Source organism: Apteryx rowi, unplaced genomic scaffold (assembly GCF_003343035.1).
Source record: "Apteryx rowi isolate R43461 unplaced genomic scaffold, aptRow1 scaffold_69, whole genome shotgun sequence".
NCBI classification, from domain to species: domain Eukaryota; kingdom Metazoa; phylum Chordata; class Aves; order Apterygiformes; family Apterygidae; genus Apteryx; species Apteryx rowi.
The window spans coordinates 1,528,106-1,539,146 of record NW_020450971.1 but is presented as its reverse complement, the minus strand read 5'-3'; the positions used below and the strand labels follow the sequence as shown (position 1 = coordinate 1,539,146).

Sequence of the window (11,041 nt, the reverse complement as noted above, 5' to 3'; positions counted from 1 at the left end):
TGCAGCCCCTACATAAACAGCCATGCCTACCGTCTGCCTGGCGGGAGCGTGCAGAAGACAGGAAAAGTCTGCGCAGCCAGGTCTCCATAATCCGTGGGTGGAGGAGCTGCGGTGCCACTTTCCCTTAACGTCCCCGTCTCCCACACAGCGTGACAGAGTGCATGTCTCAGCAGGATGCTGCTTGCACCAGGCCGGCCTCTGCCCACTGCTGTTCAAAGCTGGCCCTGCCCTTTGCAGCCCTCTGTTGACAAGTTTTTCCAAGATGAATCCTCCAACTGCAATTTCTGTAGTTTAATTTACATCTGTTTTATATTATTTACAGTTTGGCTTTATCTGGGCCATTCCCTCCCCATTGCGCTTCCCTTTTTCTTCCCTCCCCATTACCCTTGATAGCTGAGGGCTGCTTGTAGCCAGTGTACGGTTACATTTTGTCATCCCTACAGACCTCGCAGCCGCCAGCTGTCTTACAACTGCTCTGGGTTTTCCTGGAGCGGTCATTCATCCTTCATTCCCTCTATCTCGCTTGTCCCATGGGACGGATACCGAGTCCTTCCTGAGCCTTCCCGAGACTGTCACCAGCGCTAAATTCACTTTTCCATGTTCAGAGGACCAACAGTGCCCCAACCCAGTGCTGATCCTCATTCTGGTGGCCCGATAAGATGAATAACATGTAGAAAAGAGCAGATTAAATGTATCTTGGAGGATATAATGTGAGCTAGCATTTTGGGATAATCCACTGCTGTGTGAAAACTGGGGAAAAAATACATGTTTATTTTCATGAAGGGTCCCATCAGCTTCAGCACTCTGAAGGGGCCCAACCGCGGGACACAACAGGCCAGGGAGAACAACAGAGCCTGGCGTTGGAAGCAACTGAAAACGCAGAGGAACTAGACAGGCAGAACAGCGTTATTCAAAAAGGAATTAGAGCAGGGCATTGGGTGACTGTATTTTGCTGAAAACCCTACCGTGATGGCTGAAAACCAGAAGGATCTCGTTTTAGCCAAGAGCCAAGGGACAGCCCGTAAAAGAGGCAGCGGGGCGGATAAAGYGGCGAGCGAGCGAGCGTGGTTCATGGAGGCACACGCTCGCTCGGTGCCCGGCCGGAGGAATGTCATGGTTTCACTTGTGATTGGCTGGGGAATGGAGGAGTCAGTTTTCACGGGGGTTGATCARAAAGTTTCCCTTTGCTTTCCAAAGTCGCTGTCTGAGCAGAGGCATCGGGAAGAGGAGGCCAGGCGCTCCAACATTCCTCAGGAAAGCTACTTAAATGAAACAAAAAGGCGTCTCTGTCCAAGGATTTACAGCCAAGAAAAGACGCGGAGAAGCTGTTTTCCTTCTTCTCTCCCCCAGCTCGCACGGCAGTTGATCAGCTCTCGCTTCTGGCATGCGTCTCATCTCCCAGGATACTATGTCACAGTATTCTACTAACTTTCTCTTGCTTCCCATACCCGAGTACCCCGTGCTAGACTGCGTGCCCAACAAAATCATCAAGCTCGTGGTGCTGGGTGGCAGTAGCGTTGGCAAGACAGGTAAGTCCGCAGGTGTGCTTCCATGCTGTTTGCTCCCTGCATGTGCTTTCCGGCTAATTCCAGCTCCGATAGACCCAAGGCTGTGTAAACTCTTAACCACAGCAGCTGAAAGGTTTGAAGTTGCTGTTTTGAAAATGCACTGGATAATTTGCAAGGCAGGTTGGCTGGTCGTACAGACTTGGATCAAACGCGAGGTAGCGGTTAAGTGGACGGGGCACTGTCCTGGGAGCTCACGAGTGATACTCTGTAGTCTTGGGCAAATTATTTACCATCCAAAAATGGGAGGGGGGATTTTTACTCTCCTGTTGTAAATGTTTTATGCTCTGTGGACAAATAACAGTGTCCAAAATGTATTTTTCCATATTATTCTCTAAAGCAGAGGAGAAGAAAGGAAGCTAAAGGATAAAGTAAGCGCTATCTCTTTTGAATGTATGGTTTATGATTTCAGAAATGATTAAGGCCAGGTTTTATTTTACTACATCTGAGGTTCCACAGCACTCAGGAAAACATTTAGTTGTTTGGATTTGAAGCAGCCACATTTTCACATCATTTTTAAGTAACTTGTTGAAGATACCTACACTTTCCATTTCATTTAAGGGTACCCAAGAGGTGACTGTGTACCTATTGTGAGAAAAATGAATTTTATAAAAGAAGCCTATGATAGAGCTGTTTGCAGAAGCTTTTTATTTAGATATTAACTGCATAGTTTTGCAAGTGATTACGGATCTGCTGAGATGAGGACATTATAGAAATATAAGTTCCTATTACCATGAAGGGACTTTAAGTCTTATAAGAAATCAAGAATAAGGAAAATGTTCTAATCCAGTAGTGTATAAAAGCACCACTGGTTAAGATGAAAAAGAAGGCGCAGAGCACCGCAGCATGACCCTGTGTGTGTAGCACATGCAGTTTGTTTGGTGGGTGTGATTAGGTATCACTAATGTGTTTCATGAGGACAACTGAGGATCTTTAAGCCTGGGAAGAACCATTACATCCATCAGTCTTATTTCTCACATGACACAGACATCTTAAATTTGGTACTGGGATTAGTTTCAGGATTGTAAGAGTTTGCTTTGTCATTTTTTTCCTGAATTATCTTATACCAAAGGTCAGATTGTTGTATCTGCAGCCATAACAAACAGTACTCCGTAACCCACACTGAGTAGCCTAACTGCATCTAAGGGACCATTTACAATACAAGTTGCCCAAAACTCTGCATTAGGATGTCACAGCCTGGCCCCAAATCTGTTTTTTTGAGTGCAGAGAGAGGCGTTTGGAGAATAATATGTGAGCAATAGCAAGATTAACTTGATTTCCTATTACACTAACTCTTCCAGTAAGGTATTACATGTGTTCTTCAAAGATTGATTTTGGTTCACATTAAAGACCCATATTTTTTTCCTTGTTTTACAGCCCTGGTTGTGCGCTTTCTCACAAAAAGATTTATTGGAGACTATGAAGCCAATACTGGTGAGTCTGCTTTCTACCGCGGTATTGCAGATAGCTTGAAATGGAATCTGTTCTGTGACTGGTGCATATTACAGGAAAGCCAAGCAGTGTGAGATGTCCATAAGGTGCATATTTTCAGTTAATAGCCTCAAGCTACAAAAGCAATAAATCAAAGGCTCATTATTTATGATCCTTTCAGCCATTTTTTTTCCCAACTCGATGGAAAAGGATCAGAGTAAAAGGTCTGCTTGGGGACAAACCTATACTAAAAGGCAGGCTCAAGGAACAACTCGCATATCGATGAAACCGCAGGAGCCCCGTGCTGCTCTCTCTCTGCAGCCCTGGGAAGGCAGTGGAATTCCAAAGTGCGTAAAAGGCAGCTCTGAACTTTTTCTGAGTGCTTCCTTTTTTTCAGTGGTTTTTATGCCAAGGGAGATTGCCAAATTTAAGTCTTCTTTCCATGACATAAGCAAAGTGGCCATGCAAACTCCTTCTACTTTGTTTCTTGTTTAATCCTGACCTGTAAGGACACCTCAAAGACTGCGTTCATGTCAACTGTTTAATTCATAGCCTCTGTTCTGCGCAAGGTGCCAACCGTGCTGGCTACCACTGTAGAAAGGATCTTTGTACACTGTGCTCATACCTACGAGCACATCCCACACGTAGGCCGTCTCACAGTTTTGGGGTCAAGCAGGACTGGATTCAAAGCAGTGATTGCTTTGGATATTACTTTGGAGATACAGGCTGAATTCAGAATGACGAGTTAGGAATGGAGATAGTAGTACAAGACGCCTTTGATCTCTGCCTGTCTGATGAAATACAGCCTGGAAGCTTCTCCATACAGCTCCCTCTTACTGACCCGATGCAACCTGGATGGTTGCCTGCACTATTTCTCTTTCTTTTCCTTCACCTTTTCTATGAGAGACACTACATCAAGTTAGACTTCAGAGCTTTGCAAGGGATTGTTGCCAGAGACGCTGTGGAGAACCACACGGTTTTCCCGTGACCTACCAGCCCAACAGCCATGCTGTAGAAGAAACAAATATACCACAAAAATGAAACAGGTTGTACTGTATTTGTGATCATTCAGCCATGCTTTTCCTTCAGTTTGGTATAAGGCAGAGCAAAATCAGTGGCTGGAAGCACCTGCTCTTTTTTCTGCGATGCATTACAGAGTAGGAATAGTGTGTTGTCTGGTCTTGGTTCAGGGGTAGTGTCTTCCCCATAAAACAGTACCATCTTTCCAGCTTAAGATCTGACGTGCTTTCAAAAAAAGATCCCAGAAGAGCTATACCACCCCACAGAGGCGGTATTAAAACATAATATGGGAATGTTGGATCGAGACGCAGCAAACTTTGCCATAGCAAATTTCCTTATATTGTGAATGTTTCTAGGAGCTCAGCTTCTTTTCCATTGAAATAAAACCACCTATTTCCTTCAACCACATTTTATAGGGTTAATCCTCAGAAGTGATGGCATCGTTGTCACTAATTGACCTCCCTGGCGATCTGAATTCCTTGCTCTCCAGTAGACGGTATTTCTCCAGGTCTGAGCTGAAGCACATTGTTCTAGCAGGAGCAGTAACAATTGTATTTGGACAACGTTAAAAGGTCACACACAACAGCTGTGGATATAGCATTTCTTTGTAAAGCCACGTGACTTGGATTAAGTTCTAAAGAAAAATGAGGAGGACATCAACCTCTGAAGCTATCCTTATTAAAACAATGGATATTTCGTAAGATCAAAACTTCAATTTTCTTTGACGCTCAGCCTGCACTCCAGTAACAAAATAATGTTCAAACCCAGAATAAGCTCTTACAAGCGCTGGGCAATCCTAGACATTTTGAAGCAGCACTTGGCCCCTGAATATCACTCATTTGGATTAACAAGAGCTGAGAGTCAAACTGTCCAGTCTTTGGGGATTTCAAACCAGACTTTGACTGCTAAGGTCCTACAGATCCCAGCGAGCATCTGGGTGTTCTGTATATAATCATCCAGGCTGTGTCCAAAACTGCAACACTTTCCTCTTGTTTTTAAACTTACAGGAAAATACAGTAAGAAACAGCTCACCTTTTACATTAAGTATCCGGATATCTTGGGCTGAGATTCAGCCAACATGATAAAAAGGTAACACTATGGATCAAAAACCTGAATGGGATTTTTGTACCTGTTGTAACTAAGTATTTGATTCAATACATAGTACCACCCTTCCCAGATACTATCCCAGGGATGCAGTGGACCCATCCAATCACATAGCAAATACAAAACCACTTTATTTTAGTAACCAGCCACACACTGCAGTGGTGCCATTCACTTTTAGATAAGCAGCTACGTATCATAAGGCTCAAAAACCCGGACTGCAGCACTTCCATTTTGACTTTATGCCCTCTTTCTTCTTTGTTACAGTCACTGGCTCTAACGATCTTACTCTTCCACCAGGTGCTTTGTATTCAAGGAAGTTCACCATAGACGGGGAACAGATCTCCCTACAGGTGCAGGACACACCTTTTGTTTCACTGGAGGTAAAATATCTGCTTAATGCATCAGTACTTTACAAAACAGTTTGGTTTTTGCCAACACGTTCATCTCTAAGTAACTACTTATCAGCAGAAATACATGTGAGCTCAAACCCAAATGAAGCCAAGGGCGGGCATTTAAAGCCCTGCCAAAATGAGTCCTTGAAGAGGTTAAATCAGGCTTCTTTAAGAGTAAGTCAGAATTAAAAGGAATGTATTTCAAATACATTACTGCACCCCAAGCCTAAATAGCAGTGAAACCATAGGCTGGCTTGCTCCTGCCAACTCCTTGCTTGTTTTATTTCCTGTCAAATAGTTTCTGTCTCTGCATGGCACAAAACTCGCACCTGCCTGGAGGCCCAGCTGCCTCATTTGAGACCCTCCTATGCACCAGACTCTATCTTCTGTAGAAAGATGTTTCTTTCCAAGGGGACATTCATGGGGTGCTTTTCAGCGCTTTCCTTACTTTTTTTTTAAATTTTACTCATTTCTTATTTCTCAGGTGCTAGTATTTATCCATATGCCTCTTTCAATCAGTGTTTAAGATATTCTAGATTTAATACCTGGCTAGGAACCTGTCTATAAATATTCTTTGAAGCTGGATCCAAAAATTAAGAGGTCTCTTTTTGAAAATCTGATTTACATGCCGAACCTAGGTTTCTATTTCCTTTTTTTTTTGATGCCTAGAAGTGAGTTTAAGTGGAAGGCAGGAGGCTTTGACCCTGCTGCCAAGGGTCTGCGCAGAGCAGAGCAGAGGACCCCTCATTCATTCTGGACACTAAAAAGCAAACAAAGGCAGCCATGGAAGTCCTCCAAATATTCAAGTGGGATTTAACAGTACAAAGGCTTTATGCCAGCTTGCTGAGAGAGGACGGAGCAAGAGAAGCTGTTGACGGTGATTAGGCACAACTGGGAATGGCAGATAAACACACAGCAAAGGGAATCCCCTTTCTGTTCTAGCCCAGGAAGGAAGGAGGGAGTGAAGGAATTTCATTCCCTCTTTCACACCAAATGTAGTTTTATTTTCCAGTTTCCCTATTTTGATATGATTGTGCCCTGAAGTACCATGGCTGTAGCCGGAGCTCTTCAAAATTCAATAATGCCATCAGCTGAGGTTTTTAGTAGTCAGAAACTAGTTTTAATTTAGTTAGGAGGAGCTTCAGTTTCTTTGTCCCGGTCAAAGGTCTGCACTGTTTCAACAGTTCTCACAGATGTGCTTATCTTATCTTGAATCCCTGTTTGTATCAAATGATGTATCTCAAATCACTTGAAGGGATTGTTCCGGGACAGAGCTCAGTTAAGACTGAGAATGGGTTGGATTTTCTGCTAAGACCCTTAAGTAAGAGAGAGTTGTTTGCCGTCTGCAGGCTGAGGACAGCGGTTTCTGGAGGAAGTCATGTGGAGTCCCTCAGGATTCTAGCCGCACCGGAAACGTTAATGCTTAAGAGAGAAACAGGAGCAAAGAGATAACTGGTTTTGTTAGGTGGTTCACTGCTGCTTGAACTCTTCATGGCAAGCGATTGTGTGCTTCAAAATTCATTCTCAGGCAGAGATTTCCATTGAAAATGTAGCCCRTTAGCCTTTGATTTTCCTGAATAAAGCATTCCATCGGGGATTATCCATCCATTTCGCTGCTGGGTGGGCCTAGCTGGAGTCACTGAGCGTTTCTGCTCATTAGGCCTCTCTAAATGTGCATCTTCTCCAAAAATATTTTTAAACGCTTGCCAGAGCAATTAGGTCCTTTTCGCCATACAAGGAGTCTGTGGGTGAACAGAGGCTAGCGGGATGTGAAGGGCGGCTAATTAGCTGCAGATTGGATACAACCCAGACAGCAACAGCGCAGAGTGCCCTTCTTGGCGCAGCCTGCCCTGGCCTCGCTTGAGTTCGCTCTCATTAACCTTTCAAGCAAGGCTGCTAGTGAGGCTCTTCTCTCTTGGCTCCCTGTGCGACTCCGCTGAATTTTTGGGGGGCAGGAGGAGGGATGATCTGTTGAACAATTTCACTGCTAATAAAAGAAAACCAAGATTTAGCATTATGTTACTCTGAGCTGGCAAGGGCAAAGAACTGCTGGGCACGATGAGCCTCTACTGCCAACATTGAAATATGTACACAGGGCAGTTAGTTAGCAAAACTCTTGTTGGAAGTTGTAAGCCTAATTTATACTCCAAGGACTTCTAAGCCTTCCAAAATTCTGTCTCCCTCTTCCAGCAGAAGGATCTTGTCTGTAGCCCTTTTTTTTAACTGTCTGACGTACCATAAAAGAACCAATCAGTTCTGCTCATTCTTTTCAGCCTCTGCTTCTTGAGGTTAGGCTTTGTAATCTGTATATAAGTGTTTATATAAAAATGATCTGGTTTGGGAGATTGCTGAGCACAAACAAATCCTGTTAAAATGAATGTGAATGGCAGCTTTCTGCACATTTTAAATATATAAAAATATGCATATATATGTTAATAATATATATTTAGATACTGGAATATATATTTTACTCTTGTAACTTTCCCTAACTAATACTGAACAACGGCTAGCTTTTTACCAAACAGTTATTTTTCTGCTCTTTCCTATGACAAACTAAATTTCTGTTATAAAACCTCTTAATGCTTTTCCAGGTGTTTTATGCCTTAGGAATAAGTGGTTACATGGCGTCATGCATGCATGATAGAAAAATGTTTTAATGATGGTGAAGCATCTGAAAAGTTGCCTGTTTTATTTTAGGAAGAAGCTATCTAGCTTGTTACGCTGGGTCTGTTCTAGAGACTCCAATTCTCTGTAGTCAGTTAGCTGACTGACTTGTTTACTGGGCAAATTATTTATGTTGGCCAATAATCATTTGATAAAACATTCATGGGCATTAATGGGCTTTGGAGAAGATTTAAAATGCCTGTCCTAAGTCCAGCTGAAGTGGACGAAGATTTCTAGAACAGAATTTAGCAATAATAATAATAATAATAATAATAATAATAATAAAAAGATGGGCTCTGTATTCATGATGTTGAACTCCCCTGAGAAGACTCAAGAGCCTCTAATTTCCTCTGACTTCAACAAGAAGTGCCTTGTTGGATCTGGAAGAAATTACAAGGCTCCGGAGAGCCTGTACTATTGACAGGAACGTCACTTCTTATCAAACCAAGCCTACTGGCAGTAACTGCAACAGTGATCTCCCTATCTAGTTGAGTAGCAGGCCAGCATGGACAACAAAGAGGAGAGGAATAGCTGAAAATAGCCTCATCTTGAAAAGGGAGCTGATGTCTTTTCAAGCCCGACAGTACTGTATTCAGTTTTATATTCCCCACGCTGCTGAGTGTTATGGCTGTCTGATTCGCAGCGGTGAGGGATGGATCAAACATGTGACAAGCAAAAGAGTAACACAAGCCCATTCCAGCCCCACAAATCAACACAGAGATTTCACTTTATTTTCAGGTCCAGTAATTAGTCATTTGTTATAAATTGCTTTTTCAAAGTAACTTTGAGTCTGAATAGCTGGAGAACTACATAGCAGTAAAACCTGTCAGGCTTCACCTAACAGAGTTAGCGAGAACCCATGTCCATGGAGACACTGAACACCGAACTGGAAAAAGCCCTAAGAAAAATGCCTTGGGGGGACGACCCTTCCCTTGCACTAGTGTGACTGGCCTGCTGAAGTTGGCAGGTTTTCTAATGCTCTTATCACGCCAATCGCGATTTTATCCACAGTAAAAAGGCAGCTTACTGTCACACTGATTCACTGCAATAGAACACAAAATGAACCCATACAAAGATATCGATATTTTGGCTGTTCTGTTCTTTTTAACCACGCGGCTTTGACCCCTCGCCCTGCCCGTACTGCTTACCWTTCATATGCTGTCGACACACAGGGGAACTTTGCTCTGTCCCTGATGCATCTCCCAGCAATTGGGGAGGTTTCTGTCTGTACGCTGAGCAACAGCTGCACGTTAGAACAAAGCTCGGACTAGCTGTATGACTGTTTGCTCTGTCTGCTCCCTGTCCTCAGTTGTCTAATCTCGCACCTCTTGGTTTTGGCGGCAGGACGACACTGAGAGCATCTGCTGCCAAGAGCAGATAAACCGTTCCATCTACTGGGCAGATGGCTTTGTATTCGTCTACTCCATCACAGACTACGAGAGCTACCGAGTCATCCGACCCCTGCACCAGCACATCCGCAAGATCCACCCGAATGCTAACATCCCCCTGCTCCTGATGGCCAACAAAGGAGACCTCCTGCGAGCCAGGCAGGTGTCCTCCAAAGAAGGACTCCAGCTGGCCGGCGAACTGGGGGGCACTTACTACGAGGTGTCAGCCCGGGAGAACTGCGAGGGCGTCCACGAAGCCTTCCAGCAGCTGTGCCAGGAGGTCAGCAGGATGATCGGGAGCTGCAACGGAGAGAAGCGAAGAGGCCTCCACCTCGTCCGACCCAAGTCGCCAAATATGCAGGACTTAAAGAGACGTTTGAAACAGGCTCTGACTTCCAAAGGGAAATCTGGCACTACGCTTTGATGTAACCGACGGAAATTGTTTCCCACACCCCTGAAAAAAAGGCAAGAAAGCAAGCTGGTATTAAGGAGCATCTCCAAAATTCAACAGTCAGGTTGTGCAAGAGGATCTTTCATTTTGTCTTTGCCTCTTCCTTAAAAATCCTATACTCCTTCAGCAAAAGGGACTTACTGAATGTGCTCTTTGGGGCAAGAATTTAGAAACTGTGATTTAAAAAATAGATTGTCCCAGCCTGTTTCCTTTTTAAAAGGGACACAGTCAAATAGTTTAGGCCTAAAATGTAGATTTTATTAATAAAAATAATTAAATCTTACTATTAAGAGAAATGACTTCTCTTGGGGATGGAAGTATTCCCAAACACAGGTAATGAGCCATGGCAAGAGGCCAGGAGAATGACACGAGCTATCCTGAGCAAGCAAAACTTGCAAGATCTACTTAGTTGGCCCAAGACTAGAAAAATAAAGGCAAAAAGAAAATGAATAGGATAAATAGTGAAAACTAATAATTAAAAGACAGCTTTTAACCTGTAGTTTAGAGAAGGTTCTTAGCAATGTGGGGAGAGATTTGTTTATATGCAAGCTTTAGCCTTACAGTGTCTCTTTAAAGGCAGATTTTTTAAAAATCACTGTTTGCTTACATTATTTTTCCTAAAACTCCTATGAACTATTACTGAGAATGACTAGAGGGTAAGACACACACTTTAGCAGCATTTCGTAGGCAGTTTCTTTATGGTCTGCTTCTCATTTTTGTGTAGGTTTCCTACATGGCAAAGAAGGAGGAAAAAATAGAACAGCGTCACTGTAAAACTTGCAAAAAAATAGACTGTACTGATCCAGAGCAGAGAGGTGACCTGAAACTRTTTAGCTTTTTTTCCCGAACTAGCTAGATTTCAAGTACAAGATGCCGTGTGTAAGAAACACTACCTCCACACAAAGTCGATTTAACTCATTGGATCTTTCTTTTTGAAGAAGGAAAGGTTTTATGATGCCTGAAATTCCTGCCTTCAAGAATTTATCATTTTGTTATTCGCCCTAAGACCGGACTTTACTCAATACC

At 43.3% G+C, this 11,041-nt stretch overlaps 1 protein-coding gene across 1 annotated transcript; it reads left to right on the top strand.

The window, feature by feature from the left end:
- Positions 1-1,384: 1,384 nt before the first annotated feature.
- LOC112975785 (ras-like protein family member 11A-like) lies at positions 1,385-9,988 on the top strand. The gene is made up of 4 exons (XM_026086301.1): positions 1,385-1,529; positions 2,943-2,999; positions 5,418-5,500; positions 9,521-9,988. The coding sequence occupies exons 1-4, from the start codon at positions 1,385-1,387 to the stop codon at positions 9,986-9,988; spliced, it is 753 nt and encodes a 250-aa protein (XP_025942086.1).
- Positions 9,989-11,041: the final 1,053 nt, after the last annotated feature.

What these genes read in the sequence shown, in the direction of transcription:
- LOC112975785 (XM_026086301.1), top strand. Translation starts at nt 1,385, where the DNA reads ATGCGTCTCATCTCCCAGGATACTATGTCACAGTATTCTACTAACTTT. An exon ending in CAGTAGCGTTGGCAAGACAG is followed by an intron (nt 1,530 to 2,942) that starts GTAAGTCCGCAG and finishes CTTGTTTTACAG; the next exon opens with CCCTGGTTGTGCGCTTTCTC. An exon ending in CACCTTTTGTTTCACTGGAG is followed by an intron (nt 5,501 to 9,520) that starts GTAAAATATCTG and finishes TTTTGGCGGCAG; the next exon opens with GACGACACTGAGAGCATCTG.